The following is a 19,566-nucleotide window of genomic DNA, read 5'->3' on the forward strand; positions in this document are numbered from 1 at the left end:
CAAAAAGGTTCCGAGAAAAAGAATCCAATTCAAATAAAGAAAACTCAAGAATCCCGTTTTTGAGGGTCTCTGTCCAGTTTTGATCAACATTTTCATCGGATGGTCATCCAGTGTCCGATTGAGCCGATTTTTGGAGGAGAGCTTCACGACTTCTTGATCTTCAAATCCAACGGTGGGATTGTTCATTGGAGATCTCTAAGTTAGTCCGATTTGTACGTCAAAACACTCCTTGTTTAAGTCAGATAGGAACTCTGAGTTTGATTCAAACTCTGAGTTCAGTTTTGATCAACATCTTCATCGGATGGTCATCCAGTGTCCGATTGAGCCGATTTTTGGAGGAGAGCTTCACGACTTCTTGATCTTCAAATCCAACGGTGGGATTGTTCATTGAAGATCTCTAAGTTAGTCCGAATTGTACGTTAAAACACTCCTTGTTTAAGTTAGATAGGAACTCTGAGTTTGATTCAAACTCTGAGTTAAATTAATCTATAAAAGGAGAGCAAACTCCAGCAAACGAGTAAGGACGTTTTTGAGGAGCTTGGGAAGAGCGTGGAGGTCGAACCAGAAGACGTTGGTTGGCTTTGGAGATCTGAAGCTTGGGAACAAGAAGTCTTTTGTTTTGCTGAACAAGAAAGAAAGTGAAAGAGAAGGAAGAAGAAGCAGCAGAAGAAAAGAAGGGAACATGGTTGTATGTTTTTTTTAAAGAGAGAAAACTGAAAAAGATTGAAAAGAGAAAAAAAGAGTTGGAGAAAAAGAGAAACAAGTATTGTTACCATGCATCTTACATAAGTTGAGGTAACCCGTATTCACAAGTTATTGTCTATTATTTTCTAGGTTATGTTTAATGATGAAGAACCTAGATCATGAATGTAAGTTGGGGAACTTGAATTATTGGTTTACATTGTGACCTAGCAAGTTGGAGCTTATTTAGGGGGTTGGGGTTGGTGCCCTTGTCTGAATTGCATTTTAGACTATAGCAGGGATTGATGTTCCTGAACTATTGTAGCAGTCAAAATATCTAAAGTGTATTGAGTAATATACGAAACCCTAGGTAGGGTATTACTCCGTGGATGTAGGCAATTTGACCGAACCACGTAAACTCTGGTGCATCGCGTTTTTTGTTTATTTTTCTTTGTTGCATATATTGGAGTGCCTTGATTGCAGAGTGGTGGTACATAGACCCAGCCACATTGTGGTGTGTGGTGGACGTGTCTTTGTGCAGTTGATAGCTACGAGTGGTACACTGTCTGGTAGACCCAGCCACATTGTGGTAAATTTTTGAAGACACTGATTCACCCCCTCTCAGGTGTCAACTGGGAATAACACCATGACATGCATGGTTTAGAGGATGGATAATTTGCCTTTTTCCAACATCTAATGATGAAGTAAAAATGTATCATAGTATATTTAATACATGATTCAGGCCAAATTTGTTGAATTAACTACTCAATAAACATATATTTTAATAATATGATCAGATAAAAGATATAATATTGTTCTTGAGGTTATCGTATAAAATGTCAACTAGTGTTTACGTTGGTAGTTGTAATTAATATTAATCGAGGTTGAAAATAAGTTAAGATTCTCTTTGTCTTCCTTTTAGGTCATGAAACCATAACGTATACAAAAAAGACTCCAAGCTTATTTCCATCTTTGTATCATCTGTTTCGTCCCAGGCTCTTCTTCCTTCCTTATGACAACATGTTCCACACATTAAAACTTACGTATTTGTCTCACCAACCTGCAACTTCTTGATGCACCCCTTCTCAAACAATGGCAATCTTTTTTTGGAGAAAAACAATGGAAATCTGGCACTATATCTCTCTATATATATGTGCATGATTCATTAATTAACGTCTCTCTTCATTCTCTATCTTGAAAGAAAAAATGGCCCAGTTAGCTTCGGAGGAAAATGAAATAGAGGATTTGAGAATCGAGTTAGCAGATATTGCTACAAACATACGAAGGTCATTTCAAAGTTTCCGGAGCAATCGAAGAACAAGTTCTGTAATGGAAGATCCTGATGATGACAATAGTGATTCTGAAGTTGCAGGTGTTATTAGTACTGCTGAGTTTATCGAACAATGGGCAGCTATTGAGAGATTACCCACTTATGAAAGATCGAGATTATCATTATTTGATGATTCCGTTGATGGTGAGAAAGGAAGTGGTGATGGGAAACGAGTTGTTGACGTTAGAAAGCTAAAAGCTCCAGAACGGCGAGTGTTCATTGCAAAGCTAATCAAGAACATTGAGAATGATAATCTCCGCTTGTTGCAGAAACTTAAAGACAGAATTGACAGGTAATTAATTAAGACTTGCATGCTTACATGTTGATCTCTTTTCACAATCATGGAAAAATTCGCCCGTCCTTTCCTCTTTCCTCTCCAATTTGTTACAGTCTCAATGACCTATTCTTCCGAAAGAGATCAACACTTCTCTTAAAAAAAAAAAGTCGACATTTTTATCTATAGAGACACACTTCTCCAACTAGAACTGTTGGAAGATATGCATGGAAAGTAAAGGTATACCAAAATTGTTTAAGCAAGATGGATTTTTAAATTTTTTTTCTTTTTTTTCTTTAATATATGTTTTCACTATAGTTCATTTTGAAGAACAATTTTAAGTCTATGGTTTTTGTTTCATTAAGTTTTACTCTTGTTGCTCTTCAAAGCTAAACAAAAACTTATATTGTTTTTCACTAGTCATTTAAAAAATTTATGACTCTTAAATCCCGTAAAATAAGGGAGAGAAAAAAAGTATATGTAATTGATTTATTTTTAAAAGTAAATGATGAGAATAACAATAATGAGGTATATGTAATTGATTTCTTTTTAAAAGTAGTAATTGTAATTAATTACAAATCCAAGGGGATCTATATATAATTTGCCTATTACATAAATGTACGTAACACAAGTATGTTAACACTTATAGCATTATACTTGCATGAAAAACATAGAGATGCATACAAGTATATGTGAACTCTATAGTTGATGAACTTGAATCTGAATAATGACGATAGTCTTTCCATATTATTTTATTTATTTATTTATGTTTTTAAATAAATATTTTTTTATTTCACTATTAGTGATTAAAAAAAAAATTTATAACAACACCAACATGTCTATATGTAATTGTGCACAAAACCATGTCTTCACCCAAATATTAAAACATTTAACTCTTGAAGATTGTCATTTTATATAGTCTTTATATATAGTCCTTTGTTTATTGTATGAGGAATACAACTAAATACTGATCTTGGCCCTAAACCCATCTCTCTCATTCACCCACAAAAATAAATAAATAAATAAAGCAAATTGAAGTTTCAATCAAGAACTTTGAGATTATGTATTTTTTTGTAGGGTTGGCGTAAAATTGCCCACAGTAGAAGTGAGATACAAGAACTTGTCTATTGAAGCAAAGTGTGAAGTAGTTCATGGCAAACCACTTCCAACTTTATGGAACTCTATTAGAAGCACATTTAACGTAAGTAGTTCGTCATTGTCATGTACATCTTTGAAATACTTATATGAAATTTTATAATTTTTTTTCACTCATTTAAATTAGTAAGAAAATCCTTTAAAAAATTATGATTATTCTCCCACATTGCTAAGTTAAATTTCTTTTTATTAATTTTGCGTACACTCCTAACTTTACATCGATAGTATAAAAACACTTTGATCAAATTATTCAAACCTTACACATAAGTCCACATTGTTAGGCATTTTGGTCGATATATTTATAATTCAGCAGTTTAGGGCCAAATATTAATATTTTGAGAAACAAGGATGATATATGTAATTTTAGAAGTTCAAAGGACGAAAACAAGATTACATGTAATTTCCCAAAACTGAAAACGAACTACATAAGCATTTCGTTTTCCTCCCTGAAAACAGAGTCTGCATCCCTTCTCTGCCTCTCTCTCCTTTTGGTTTGCTTGCTGTGAACCCTGAAGCCTTTGTTCATTCATAATTCCTCAATAGAGTGAATACCCACAGAATAATGAAGAACTTCTTCGGCTTGGACAAGCCGGAAGCAGCATTTGGGAGAAACAATATGACTGGCTTGTGGACTAGAAACAATTCTCCTGGTTTCACCATTAATGTCCATTCAACTCGTAATCAGGTCCTGCTGAGTTTGAACAGTCCAATGGGCAGATTTAGAAGGAGACGTGAAACCAGAACGACTATGTATGTTCAGCCAAGACCCTTGTGGTGAGACTTTGAACTGAAAAGCCTCTTCATTTATTTTAAAGAATCTGAATTATTTTGAGCCATACCAGTAATAAAATTTTGTGAATGAAGACCTGGGTAGTATGCTTTTTGATGAGTACCATTTCCATACACATACGGGTTCCACCCTTCTTTCACTGAAGAAAACCAAAAGCCCATCAATTACATGATAGTTGTTCTTCAAAAACCTAAATTAAGGAAACAACCTGACATCTTCTCCAAAAGTTAGGACTATTGAGAACTCTTTGCATGGGTTATATACCTCAAATTCATGACCTCTTGTGGCTTGTGTGATTCTTTTCCTCAGATATTAACCTCAGATCTCCCTCAGATGTTTGGACTATCATATTTTATGGCATTACATAATATTTGTTGGGGATAGATACAACCACAAAGAAGAACACAATAAAAACACACTCACAAATGTGAGGAGTTTAATATGGTTCGGCTAGATTGCCTACATCCACCAGAGAGAAAAGGATTTTGCTAGTTCTTGAAAGCCTTACAACTCTCACACACTAGAGAGAAAAGGATTTTGCTAGTTCTTGAAAGCCTTATCACTCTCACACCTCACAAAGTGCTACTTGTTTGGTTGCCCCCCCCCCCCCCCCAAATCATCTCTAGGGATGGGTTCCCTAATCCTCTACAATGATTAATAGATCTAGGTTATCTCACAGAGACTATCTATAAGAAATCCTAAAACCCTAATCCCCATATAATTACAATTTTACTCTTGTACAAGTAATTGACCCCAAACCCCATTCCAATTACAAATACAATCAAACTATAATTATATGAACTCGTAGAATACAAGACACCCCAACCCAACAATATGGCTACATTAAGTCATTAAGCTATTTTCTTGGTTGTTAAACTTATGTTTTCCAAAACCTTTTTTTAGTGTTAACTGAAACATGGGCAATGTGAATTTTGATCAACTTGATTTCTACAGAAATGAGTTCTGCCCACCATCATTGAGCACAACCACAGAAGATCCATTATGTGATAGTATGTTCTTCAAAACATAAAGGAATGTCAATGAAGATTTTGGGGAATTAAAATGCTGAAGACCTGATCTGCTGAATTGCAGAAAAGCCAACTGAGATTGAATACTTTCTCACTGAAGTGGGCATGAGAAAGGACGATTCTAAGTCTAAGTCTAATTTTAGAAATTCTTTCTTTGGGGGGGGGGGGGGGGGGGGGGATATTAGCTGTATTAAAATTATAAGTTCAAGTGAACAAAGAATGATTTTGGACGAATTGCACTCTACTGGACAGACCCAACATAATTTATTCAAGTGTTACTGGTCCTTCACTGCCTTTCAAAATACCTAGTTGCCTAGTTGTTCTTTATAAATATTATTTGATTGTAAAGCTTTGATACTAATGGGGTATTGGATGACTCTTATTTCCCTTGGCAATGATATTTTCTTGTTATAGAGGTTATTTTTCTTTATGTGTATAAATTGTTTTCTGCTTCCTTTTCTTCTACTGTTTACAAATTTGAACTTTTTATGGTTCAGGATTTTACCAAGCTGTGTGGTTCAAAGTCTCAAATTGCCAAGATTAGTATTCTCAAGGACATCAGTGGTCTCATCAAGCCTGGCAGGTAGAAAATAAAAAAATGCATTCAATTCAGTATTTGGTTAATTTCTTTCCTACCCCATGTTTCCTCTTGTTATCAACTGATGATCTGAATTTGATTCTTCAAATATCCTGATAATTATCGTCAACCAAATGACTCAACCATCTTAGTTGAAACATCCTAGTTGGATGGCCTCAAATTGAAAATCCTCATAAAATGGGGATGGGAAAAAGACAATAACTGATTTTCTGACAAATGAGTGGATGATTGGCATTTTGAGTTTCTTTTTCAGACATGCAATAAAGAAGCAATAGATGATTAAGTTTAACCATTTGAATCTATATTTGCTTTAGGAAATCTTTTGGTTCAAGTCAGTTATATTAAGATCCATATCTGATGTTGTGTTTTAGTTCTTCAATGTAGATGACAATCTGTTAACCCCAAACATAAATTACACAGTTCTCTCTTACAATTTTCTAATTAGTTAAAGAAGCTTTCCTTAAGATATATTGTGGTTCCTAAATTAAAATTCTACAAAGAGCAATCCATCTTAAATTCTCCACTATTTTGGCAAAGTTGTGAAATAATAAACAACTTAGAGGTTTACTTACATAAACTTTTTGGTGTTGCAGGATGACTCTACTTCTTGGTCCTCCAGGATGCGGTAAAACCACCCTGATGCTGGCTCTGTCAGGGAAACTAAATCAATCTCTTAAGGTTTTTATAGATACTGTTTTTTATCAAATACCTTGTGATGTTCCATTTTAAAGCATGACAATGCACATTTATTATAATATAAGATATGGTTATCATGACCAAAACTATGTCACTAAGAACAGTTCAGTTGTTTATAGACTGAAATTTTAATGTAAAGCCAGCTGACTTGAGATAATTTTAACTAAAATTCTTTTATTCTGTCAAAACAATTTTCAATCCACTTCTTTCTCTTTCTTTCTTTTTCTTCTTTCCCCCCCCCTTCTTTCTCCTGAAGTCATTATAGTATTTTTAGATTGTTTTAATGCAATCTCTAGGTTACTGGAGAGATCTCTTATAATGGCTACAGACTGGAAGAGTTTATTCCTCAAAAAACATCAGCTTATATCAGCCAACATGATCTGCACATAGCTGAGATGACTGTGAGGGAAACACTTGACTTTTCTGCATGTTGTCAGGGTGTTGGAAGTCGAGCAGGTAGGTTTGATTTGAGTATGCTTTAATTGGATATTGTTGAATGAGTTCTTTATCTATTTGAATTCACAATTTATATTATTTTGTTCAATGTACATGAAGAGATCATGATGGAGGTTAGTAGAAGGGAGAAGCAAGCTGGAATTCTCCCTGATCCAGATGTTGATACTTATATGAAGGTACCTGTTAGCTCGCCTTTTTTCCTCATTGTGCTTATTAATAATTCTGATTTATGGGTATTCACTATTAACACTATGTGATATTACCCAAGCACAAATTGTTTTTCCTATTTGTCATTACAACAACAAGGTCTCTTACGGGAGTCTTGATCAACCTTAAATTATAACAAAATACACTATCTTAACCTATCTGAAACTAGGATTCTAGGTTTCCTGGCCAGATGAACTAGTTTTCTTATAATAAGAAGTTCAGCTACTAATAAATATTATTTTGAAATCCAAAAACTTCTAATCAACTTTCCTACTGAGGATTATAGCTAATTAGTTGGTTAGCAGATGTCATGTAAGGGGGATTGTCCCTATTATAATATGAGTTACTTTAGTTAGTAATTGAGTCTTATTTTATTTCTTATGTAACTCTACTTTCACTTTTAGTGGAATTCCTACGAAGAGTCATAGTCTCCTTACTTTTCTATAAACAGAACATAGCGTCACCATTCTAGGCAAGCTGAGTCCATCATGTTCCGCACATCTTCTTTCCCTGTTGTTCTCTCTCTCAGTTCTCCTCTTCTTCCTCTACTGGTCCTAGTTTGTTAGTATGGTTCTGTTACATGGTATCGGAGCCATTAAGAAAAATAAAGAAGAAAACCACTCTAAAACTTTAGATGAGTAAAATAGGGTTTATTACTCTTTGGATGAGAATAAATGTTCAAGAAATAATTTCATTCTGGTACCAATTATGGTTCATTTTTTGGTTTGAACCACTCCTTCCATGTAGTCTCCCAGTAACCTTATGCTGACTTGGTCTCCAGAAACTGATGCTGCTACTTGGCCCCTAGCAACCTTATGTTGTTTTTTTGGTTCATAGTAACCTACACTAAACTTTTACCTGGTTTGTAGCAACCTATGCTGTGATTTTGTCTTTGACCTGTATTTTGGGGTCACAAGTACTTCAATACTTGTACTTTTATTCCTCTTCTTTGTGAAAATTACTGGTGAAGGAAACTAAGACGAGATAGGGGGAAATGAGAAAAGGAAGGGGAAGTGGTGGCATGATAATTAGAGGGTGGCAGTGATATAATATTGGCGGCATTAGGGTTTTACCATTAAATGGCATTAGTGTTTGGATCCAGATGTTGATTCTTGCTCCAATACCATGATGAAATTTGGAATAATGGCTTACGACATTATGCCCCCTTGCCTTTTTATTTATGCTAGACTAGAGAATGAATAAAATACAGCAAAAGTACTCTTGTACCCATATTAAACCTCATGTCATATGCACGATATTCTTGTTTTGTGGAGGTTATCTACTCTCAGTAATCTCCTTTCCACTTCAATTTTATTCCCTCCCCCAACCCCCCCCCCCCAAAAAAAAAAAAAAAAAAGTTGAGTATTTATTTTGCAAGTTACTCAAGAGTCCTGATTAGAGTTGGATTCCTTGTTTATGAAGGAGTCCTCTTGAGTTGTCCTACTCTTTGCAAGGAATCTACATCTACTCTTAGAATTCAAATTGGATCTTTCTAGAGTAAGCTTTGAAGGTTCCTTGCGTGAGTTAAAGTCTTAGGAGTTTTAGATTGATTTTAATTGCAAGTTAGAGTCCTAGTTTGTTTTCTTTCTAAAGTTGAGTTCTATTGTGAATTCTGTCATTTAGGCTATAAATAAGCCTCTCTAGGTTCTAATAAATCAGATCATGATTATTAAATAAAATTGAGATTTGAAGGAGCATATTGCAAGAGTCATAGGTTCCCTTGGGGGGAACTTTTGACAGCCTAGAGAGAAGATTTCTGCAGGATTTTGTGAAGCCCCAGGCCATCTTCAAGTAAGTACAACAACCAACCCAAAACCCAGCCCATCCTTCTTCTCTCATCCAGCCCCCTTACCCCCCCCGTAACTCTATTTCCGTAGTTACACCCCCCCCCCCAAACCCTATGGCATTCGCTATTTCCCTTCCCCAAGCTCTCATCCTTAACCCCACACTCTCCCTACCCTAGGTTATCAATTCCCAGCCCTTTCCCTCTCTTTTCCAGAAAACTGTAAACCAGAGTTTCAGCCCCATTCCAAAGCTTAGAGTCCCTCAACCCTTTACCTAGTCCTACCCCCTGTTGGAATTAAACACCCTTCCCCATCCCCTACCTAGGTTTCAGCCCTTTCCCTCCCCTCCAACCCTAGAAAAATCCTGCGATTCATTGTCTCTAATATGAAAACCGAAACCTTAAAACTTCAAAATTCTAAAACTACTTAATCGATCAACCAAATCATCAACCCTTTTAGGACTAGCATCTCCGCCACTCCTTAAGCACTCAACCTAACCCTAGACCCCATCCAAACCCTAATTCCAGTCAAAACCAAATTTCCAAAATCCAAAATTCAAAAGTTCAATTCTGAAATTATCAAGGCAGCAAGGTTTCAGGTTTAATTTACGCAAAACCCTTGCCCAACCGAACCCTACCTTTTTCTAAACCCTAGATCCACTAAACTAGCCAGTTGCTTGCTATCGGAGGGTGTTCTAAAACCTGACTGCTGATTCTATTGAAGAGGATCCTAGAGTGGACCTAGATCTTGGGCCTACCTCAAGCAACCAAACACTAGGTCCTGGTTCACATCACATTGATTTCTCACGTCTTTTTCTTCTATACTTGACATTCTTCAACTGATATCTCTCGCCCTTGTAGCATTCATCATTAATCATACCCCCTTCTTCTATTCTGGATTTTTCCATGTAGCCACAATTTCAAGATCACATCTTCTGGGCCATTACCTACAGGCTGTTCAATCGTTGCTGCATCAGTGGCAGCTAACTGCTCATAAGTGGTGAGGAGCATTCCTGCATTTATGATATAATTAAATTAAATCAAATATAGAATACTCTCACGTCAATAAAGTGCTTAAATTGCTCTTACAAACCTTATTATCCTATTCTTGGTCCCCTTGTCTCCTGAAATTGTATTTACTCAAACTGTGCTCAATTTCCAAAGAAACTTCAGAAACGTTTCAAAAATAATTTACTGAAATGTAATTATAATTTTCAAACACAATTTGGAAACCTTTTCTTACAGTTGTTGACCTCAGCTTTAACTTTCGTCAACTTAATATGGTAATACCAGAAGCAAGATAAGTATTGAATCCTCCTTCAAAATTTTATAGGAGACATACAAGTTTTTCCAAACACCATGTATTCAATCTGAGGCTTCTCTTAGTGCTCCTTGAGTTTCAGACTCTCCTACTTTGTTTAATGAAATAAACATAGACTATCCCAATATAATTTACTTCATTATGACTTAGGAGAGGGGTAGCAGATTCATTCATGTATTAGAACGCATTAAATTTCATATAGCACTGCTTCGAGCACCAAATTATCACTGAATGAGTATGGAACTATTCTAGTTTTATACAGTTTGCTTTATACTTGTTAGTTTGAGAAAGAATAAGGTGAAGAATGAGGGAGAGGAGAAGATGGAAGCCACGACTTAGTTGTGGAGGCTCTAAGAAAACTTATGAGCACACCTCAAAATAACTTCAATATATATAGGCTGATTTACAAGTCTATTCTATATAGGAAAGCATCAATCAATTTCAATTGGTATAAAACTCTTAATTACCACTATCTTTTTCCTATCGAGAGTTAGCGCAAGGCACTAACTGATGAAGACATTAGTGAGCAGTTTCGAGTTTACCGGCGACGCCGACGTAAAGATCATCCCACGACAGCATCTATGTGGATGGACGATGAGAAACACTGCTCATAGGCAGTTTGTCATGTTATTTTCTAAGTCTTAGTGGGTTGGGTAGTAGTTTACTATTTAAATATTTTGATTTCATGTTTGAGTCTTTATGGGCTGGGCCTAGAGTCTGTTTGGGCCCAATTTTGAATTATTTTGAGTTTGGGTTATATATACAACTTAAGTTGGGGTTATTTTGGGAATTAAACATGTAGGGTTGTGAGGAATCAATTTTTTTATTTAAACCATGTATCAAATTCGTTTTTGGCAATTTGAATGAAAGAAAAGAATTAGAAAAAGCTCACGGCTGCTCTCTCTCTCTCTCTCTCTCTCTCTCTCTCTGGCGGTGCTGGTTTTCTCTTCTCTCTCCAGGTAAGTTTTCTCTCCTCCTTTCACCTTTATTTCCCACTAGAAAACTTCTCCTTGCTCTCCTCTACAAAGATCTACTCTTTTTTTTTCAAAAAAAAAAAAGACCTAGTTTCTTTCTTGGAAATCTTCTTCTTCTTCCCCAAACCCACGGTTCTTTTTTTTCTTTTCTTTCTTCCTTCTTTGTTAGTCTAGTTGTCTTCTGTTAGTCTCCTTTCCCTTCTCTTTGTTTCTTTTCTTTCTCTCCCTCTCTCTTATCACCTACTCTCTTTCCTAGGATACGCCATTACTTCAGAATATTATTTTCTCCTTTCCTAGGATTCCCACTTCTTCAAAATATTTTTCTTTCTATTATTTATGTTCCTAGATGCTTTCTAACCCCTGTTTTGCAGCCAAGATCAGCAGGTAACATTATCTCTCCTAAAATACTGCTCAATTATTTGTTTAAAACAAAAACTTCCTAAGACTCCCTTTACATTGTTAATTGTTGAATTCCTTGTTAGAAATCCGATATTGATTAGGATAGTTCTATTTTTCTTTAAGTTTCTTAATAGTCTTGCATTCAATTTAGTATTATGGTGCCAAGATCCCCATCCCCTTGTTTCCCTATTGATTCTTGTTTAGTTGTGCTTACCAGTAAGACTTATCGTGTTTATTTCTCTACTTTAACTGTCTTACATGCATGATAAATCAGATTACAAGTCCTGCAAAAATTTCTTTCTTTACTATCTGTCAAGAATAGGCGTTAATTCTAAGAGTCTAGTAGCCACTTTGTAGGTCCCCTAGTTTCTAGGGTTTCTCCTACATCACTAACTCTCGATGGATCAGTCTTTCCCAAATTGCCCTTTCCTAACACTCCCCCTCAAGCCGGAGCATATATATTACTCATGCCCAGCTTGTTACAAATGTAGGTAACCCTTGTATTCCCTAGAGCTTTGGTGAACAAATCTGCGAGTTGTTCTCCAGTCCTCACATGCTTGGGGGATATTATGCCTTGTAGTAACTTCTCACGAACAAAGTGGCAATCTACTTCAATATGCTTAGTACGTTCATGAAAGACTGGATTTGATGCTATATGAACCGCAGCTTGATTATCACACCATAACTTCATTGGCGTGTCATTAATAATTCCTAATTCCTGGAGTAACTGTTTTATCCATACCATCTCGCATGTTATCTGTGCCATAGCACGATACTCAAATTCTGCGCTTGATCTTGCTACCACAGTTTGTTTCTTACTCTTCCATGATACAAGATTTCCTCTAACGAATGTGCAGTAGCCTGTCGTCGATCTTCTATCAATAGTTGATCCAGCCCAATCAGCATCAGAGAATCCTTCAACATTTCTATGTCCATGATTAGTGTAAAGAAGTCCACGTCCTGGAGCTTTCTTAAGATACCTTAGAATTCGTATAATTGCATCCCAGTGTGATGTTCGTGGGGCAGACAAAAATTGACTCACAACACTGACAGGAAAGGCAATGTCAGGTCTAGTCACAGTCCGATAATTCAGCTTCCCAACAAGCCTTCTGTACTTCTCTGGATCATCAAGAATGGTTCCATCTTCTGGCATTAACTTTAAGTTACATTCCATGGGAGTGTCTATTGGTTTTGATCCCAACATTCCTATTTCAGAAAGCAAATCCAGTACATACTTCCGTTGAGATAAGAAGATGCCCTTTGTTGATTGGGCAACTTCAACTCCTAGAAAATACTTTAACTTGCCCAAGTCTTTGGTCTGAAAATTTTCTTGTAAATAAGTCTTTAACCTATCAATTCCTGAAGTGTCATCTCCTGTAATGACGATATCATCAACATAAACTACAAGAAAGATCTTGCCTGCATTAGAGTTTTTGAAGAATACAGAGTGATCACTTTCACAACGAGTCATCCCAAATTCTATTACAACAATAGTGAATCGTCCAAACCATGCACGAGGTGACTGCTTGAGACCATATAATGATTTGCGGACGCGACAAACCTTATTCTTCTCCCCCTGAGCAACAAACCCAGGTGGTTGCTCCATATACACTTCCTCATGCAGATCTCCATGAAGGAAGGCATTCTTTACATCCAACTAAAACAAGGGCCATTGGTTGGTAGCCGCAAGAGAGATTAAAATGCGGATGGAAGTAAGCTTGGCAACAGGCGAAAAAGTATCAACATAATCTACGCCATAAACTTGAGCATAGCCCTTGGCAACGAGACAAGCTTTCAGGCGAGCTAAAGAACCATCAAGATTAACTTTCACAGTGAATATCCACCTACAACCAATAGCTATCTTTCCTAAGGGTAAGGGCACAAGATCCCAAGTCTGATTGTCTTCTAAGGCTTGTAATTCTTCGTTCATTGCACTGACCCACCCAGGATTAGACAAGGCTTCAAGAACATTCTTAGGAATAGGATAAGTCTCTATAGTAGATAGAGCAGTAGAGAACCCAGTGATAAAGTAGAATATGAAATAAAGTTAGAGATGGGATTCTGAACACAAGAACGAGTACCTTTCCGAAGAGCAATGGGAATGTCAAGGTCAGATTTGGTAGGAACGTCCGCAGGATCAACAGACGAAGTCGGCACAGAGGTAGAGACCGTAGGTGCAGAGGGGGGAGCCGGTGGTTTTGGACGGCGCATGTACACTTTGGTGATGTCTGGCGGAGGTGGAGGTGAAGGAACTATATCCTATGGAAACACACTTTGAAAAATACATAGATCATCATTTAGGTCGGTTAAACTATGAGATTCAGCAGAAAACGGAGTGGACTCAAAAAACGACACATCTGCAGTAACAAAATATCTGCGTAAGTCAAAAGAATAACAACGATATCCCTTTTGAGTGCGAGAGTACCCCACAAAAATACACTTAAGTGCACAAGGATCAAGTTTAGAGATCCCTGGATGATGATTACGAATGTAACATACACAACCAAATACGCGAGGAGACAAGGTAAATAAGGGAGATGAAGGAAATAAAAGAGAATGAGGAATGCCACCTTTTAAGACAGATGAAGGCATCCTGTTAATAAGATAACAAGCAATTGAAACTGCATCAGCCCAAAAGGATTTAGGAACCTTCATCTCAAATAAGAGAGAACGGGTGACCTCCAATAAGTGTCTATTTTTTCTTTCTGCAACCCCATTTCGTTGAGGAGTATCAACACAGGAGGATTCGTGAAGAATCCCATTAGAAGCCATAAATTTACAAAAATGATCAGAGAAATATTCTTTGGCATTATCACTACGAAAGGTTTGAATAGGAACACCAAATTGAGTACGAATTTCAATAACAAAATTGCAAAATATGTCAAATAATTCTGAACGATTTTTCATTAAATAAAGCCAAGTGACTCTTAAAAAGTCATCCACAAATGTAACAAAGTATCTGTAACCTGAAGTAGAACTAACAGTACAGGGTCCCCACACATCAGAATGAACTAGAGAGAAAGGGTGGTTTGATCTGTTATGTATACGAGGAGGAAAACTCACACGATGAAGTTTTCCAAATTGACAAGACTCACAGTCCAGCTTAGAAAGAGAATGAAAACTTTTATCTACCAATTTTAGGGTTTCCAAAGACGGATGCCCCAACCGACAATGTATTTGATGGGGGATGGAAATACTAGAAAAAGCAGTAGAGGATATCTCCTCGAATAGATACAACCCCCCCCGACATACGGCCTCTACCAAGCATCTTCTTCGTCGTAAGATCCTGAAATAAACAATATCCAGGAAAGAATTGCACCAAACAGTTATTAGTGGAAGTAAATTTATGAACAGATAATAAGTTAAATGGCAAATTAGGTACGTAAAGAATTGAGGGTAGGGTAATGGATGGAGTGAGTTGAACTGTACCCACTCCTTTAACATTGATATGAGAGCCATCAACAAGTGTAACCAAAGAGGATGATGGAACAAAAGAGGAAAATATACCTGTTGCCCCGATCATATGATCAAAAGCTCCTGAATCAATGATCCATGGGCGAGATGTGGTTGAAAGGCAAGCAGTAGCATTACCTGTCTGAACAAGGGTGGCAGCGGATGATTGTGGTTGAGTGGTCTGAAACTGAGTGAAACGAATATAATCTTCCTCAGTCATCTTTACATTCTTACCCTTAGGATGAACTTTAGTAGTTGTAGACGCTTATTTAGAGGTAATGATTGCATTCGCCATGTGTGGGGGCTTCCCATGAAGCTTCCAACAATATCGTTGAATATGTCCTGGACGACCACAATGATGACAAGTCTTAACTTATCCTGTACTGTCAGTAGAGTTGTGTGAACTTGGATATTTTCCATTATTATTTCCTCTTGTTCGTCCTATATTCTGTCCACCAGGGGCTTGTCCTCCAGAAGTGCCTCGAGAAATTGTTGCCAAAGCTGAATTTTCTGGAGAGTTATTGGTACTCTCCCTTGCAACACGAAGAACTCTTGAAAATGTGTCAACTAACATGGGTACATGATCACTACCAAGAATCTGTGCTCTAACTGCCTCAAACTCCTTTCCAAGACCTCCCAAGAAACCCATAACAGCTAATTGCTCTCTTTGATTTTGCATAGTTTTGATATCAGAGGAGATAGGTAGAATAGAGTTTAGTTCTTCATACATTCTTTTAAAATCTACAAAATATTGGGTAATATCTCTACCTTTCCTATCTACTCGATAAAATTCCTGGGACAATTCGTAGATTCTAGCCAAATTATTCTGACCAGAATACAACACATTCAAATACTCCCATAATTCCTTCACAGTTTGTAAGTGAGTAACCAAATCTATAATATTATTGGCCAAGGAATTAAACATCTGCCCAAGTATTCGAGCATCAACAATCGCCCAAGTATCATCCTCTTTAGATACAGTCTTAGTCAAATGATCTATTTGTCCCCGTCCAGTAAGAATGATTCTAACTATAGCCCTCCACTGGTGGAAATTTGATGCACCCTCTAATTTCTTCTCAGTTAACCGATGAGAGGATGGAGAAATAATTTCAGTCATGGTATTTTTACTTGAAGTTTCTCCCATATCCAAAAACAATTAAAATCAAATCAGATTAATCTCAGAAATCAGATCCAGATTAGTTTCAGAATCAGAATCTGATTAATCCCAAAATCAGAAATCAGAAGTCAGAAATCAGAAATCAGAAACAGAATTAATTCCAGAATAATTCCAGAATCCAATTAATCTCAGAATCAGAATTAATTCCAGAAACAAACCACCAGATATTGAACCACTTGAACCAATAGAGCAAACCAAACCAACTCAAAACCAGTCTTAAAATCAGGAAACTTGGTCTGGTCACGAAGTCGCTCTTCTCTTTCTCTCTCACTTTCAAAAACCCTTTCCTTAAAACAATAAAAAAAAATCACTTTTATAAAAAAAAAAAAAAAAAAAAGAAAATAAAATAAAAAAAAAAAAAAAAAAAATATAAAAAAAAAAACACAACAAAAAAAAAATAAAAAAAAAAAAAATTAAAATTAAATTTATTTTAATTTAATTTATTTAAAAAAAAAAAAAAAAAAAAAAAATAAAAAAAAACCCCAAAAAATATTCTTTAATATTATATTTTTTTTTTTTTATATATATTATTAATATTTTTTTTTAAAAAAACAATTAAAAAAACTCTTTTTAAAAAACAAAAAAAAAACCACCCAAAAAAACACCACCTTAAAAAATTTTTTTTTAATTTTAAAACAATTTTTTCCTATATTAATTCAAAGCAGGGTTCTTGGTTTATATGACTGAGTGTCTTGCTTGTTAATTCCATTCAGATTCTTGGACTTGATATTTGTGCTGATTCAATGGTTGGAGATGCCATGAGAAGAGGTATTTCAGGTGGTCAAAAGAAGAGAGTGACTACAGGTAGGGTGGATGTTGTGATGAATCAGACAATTATTGCAAAGCATAATGTATAGTAAGTTTTCTTAAGTGTATTAGTTGGATATATTAATTTTTTCCCTCAAACAATAAATCAATAAATTGTTTGTTGCAGGGGAAATGATTGTGGGTCCGACAAAAGCTCTTTTTATGGATGAAATATCAAATGGCCTGGACAGTTCTACAACCTTCCAGATTGTTTCTTGCCTTCAGCATTTGGTGCATCTAACAGATGCTACGGCATTGATTGCACTTCTTCAGCCTGCACCAGAGACCTATAATCTATTTGATGATGTTATGTTGATGGCAGAAGGAAAAGTTGTCTACCATGGTCCACGCAATGATATCCTCGAATTCTTTGAATATTGTGGATTTAGGTGTCCGGAAAGAAAGGGAGCAGCTGATTTCCTTCAAGAGGTATATGAAATAGCTATCTCCTTTCTAATACTCTCTTACTCTGTAAAATGATGCTACTTAATTTCCTGCTTTTTTTTTTAATACATAATAGGGGTCAACGGACCCGAGGTTAAATTTCTTTACTTTTTTTTCAAATTCAGGTTGTCTCTAAAAAGGATCAGGCACAATACTGGTTTCTAAAAGACAAAGCTTACAGTTATGTTTCTGTTGATGAATTTTATGAGAATTTTAAAGTGTTCCACATTGGGAAGAAGTTGGATGAGGAGCTTTCAGATCCATATGATAGGTCTCAGAGCCATAAAAATGCACTGTCATTTAGTTTATACTCTATAAGCAAATTGGAGCTCTTAAAAGCCTGCTTGATCAAGGAATATCTACTCATGAGGCGAAATTCTTTTGTATATGTCTTCAAATCAACTCAGGTTGGTCTCACTACATTTGAGACTCCCTCCTACTAAGACTTGTCTAAGTCTGTGTCCAATCTAACAGGTACTTGAATGTCTGTTATGTGCAGCTTGTCATCACTGCATTCATCACAATGACTGTTTTTCTAAGGACTCGTATGGGTGTTGATTCAATCCATGCAAACTATTATTTGGGTTCCTTATTTTATGGTCTTCTAAGGTTGGTTCTGGATGGGTTCCCAGAAATGTCTATGACAGTTTCAAGGCTCGCTGTATTCTACAAACAGAGAGACAGCTACTTTTACCCAGCTTGGGCTTATGCTATTCCATCAGCTCTTGCAAAGATTCCCATTTCATTTATGCAGTCCTTAGTTTGGACTGGTCTTACTTATTATGTCATTGGATATACTCCTGAATTTGGAAGGTATGTATAGAGGGTCAACTTCTCTAATTAATGACATCTGCAAAATATATTGATAAAGTATACTGCTATTTTAGTCATAAAGGAGTTTGCATCATCTCCTTGTCGGAGGGGTGTTCCTCTGACGCTTTTTCATCACACATATTGTGTGGGGCCCATGTGGGATCCACTGGGGGTCCCACCTCTAAATTATTTTGTCATATTCAGATGTAGGCCCCAGATAATATGTGTGGTGAAAAAGCATTAGGTGGGTAGGTGATCTAAATGGATCTTGTTTGGCTAGTGCTACTAACATGGTGGTGCCTATGGTGCCCAGTGTTGGATGGACGTCATGTGTATAGCATATAGTCAACCGCTCAAAAAACATGGTTCGGTTCGTTTTAAAAAAAAAAAAAAGAACAAAGACGGTCTTTTTTCACTGAAGTTGGTTATATGTGCACATCATGTTTTGAACAGCTGGGATTTATGCAATGCACCTAGCATCCATCCAATACTGGGCACCTCAGGCGCCACCACGTCAGTGGCACTAACCTAACAAGATCTGATCTGGACTTGCATAAAAGCATATGAAGTATTTGTTCTAGCAAATGCAAGTAAGATGTACCATTCAGTAGGCCCAACTGTAAGTTTTATGTGTGACAGGTGTCAACCCTGTTTCAACTGGAACATTCTAGAATCTATTAGCTTGTGGCCTTGTTTTCTTCTCCCAAATTTTATTTATAAAATGTTGAACATATGAGAATTTCACTTATTTTATTTTCCAGGTTTCTCCGCCAGTTCATTTTACTTTTTGCTTTGCATGTGATGGGCATGTCCTTATTCCGATTTGTTGCATCAGTTTCCCGTACAATTGTTGCTTCTATGACAGCTGGTAGCTTGACTCTGATTTTCCTCTTTCTATTTGCTGGTTTCATTATTCCATACCGTAAGTGTCTTTATGCTTCCTCCTTTATTCTTTCTAATTGAACCCCCCATCTAAAGTTCCAAAAGAGGTGTACTTAATAAACTGTTCTGTTTGCAGCCTATATGCCTGCTTGGATCAAGTGGGGTTTTTGGGTTTGTCCATTGACATATGGTGAGATAGGGATGACTCTAAATGAATTTCTTGCTCCTCGGTGGCAACAGGTGAGCAAAAACTATCTAATCTATTTACTTCTTATAATTCATGAACTTAATTTATATG

At 36.3% G+C, this 19,566-nt stretch overlaps 1 protein-coding gene across 1 annotated transcript in view; it reads left to right on the forward strand.

Annotated features, from left to right (window-relative positions):
- Window positions 1–5,760: 5,760 nt before the first annotated feature.
- Window positions 5,761–19,566, forward strand: part of LOC149006006 (pleiotropic drug resistance protein 3-like) — a 39,274-nt gene continuing 25,468 nt past the window's right edge. The window contains exons 1-11 of the mRNA XM_089167948.1: window positions 5,761–5,841; window positions 6,450–6,534; window positions 6,849–7,008; window positions 7,108–7,184; window positions 9,672–9,697; window positions 17,008–17,126; window positions 17,257–17,558; window positions 17,699–17,980; window positions 18,073–18,386; window positions 19,148–19,308; window positions 19,405–19,508. Coding sequence (XP_089024074.1) covers window positions 6,451–6,534; window positions 6,849–7,008; window positions 7,108–7,184; window positions 9,672–9,697; window positions 17,008–17,126; window positions 17,257–17,558; window positions 17,699–17,980; window positions 18,073–18,386; window positions 19,148–19,308; window positions 19,405–19,508 — 1,629 coding nt within the window. The 5' untranslated portion in view covers window positions 5,761–5,841; window position 6,450. The remainder of the gene's footprint in view (window positions 5,842–6,449; window positions 6,535–6,848; window positions 7,009–7,107; window positions 7,185–9,671; window positions 9,698–17,007; window positions 17,127–17,256; window positions 17,559–17,698; window positions 17,981–18,072; window positions 18,387–19,147; window positions 19,309–19,404; window positions 19,509–19,566) is intronic.

Source organism: Hakea prostrata, chromosome 9 (assembly GCF_041222555.1).
Source record: "Hakea prostrata isolate BN-2017 chromosome 9, UWA_Hpros_2, whole genome shotgun sequence".
NCBI lineage: Eukaryota > Viridiplantae > Streptophyta > Magnoliopsida > Proteales > Proteaceae > Hakea > Hakea prostrata.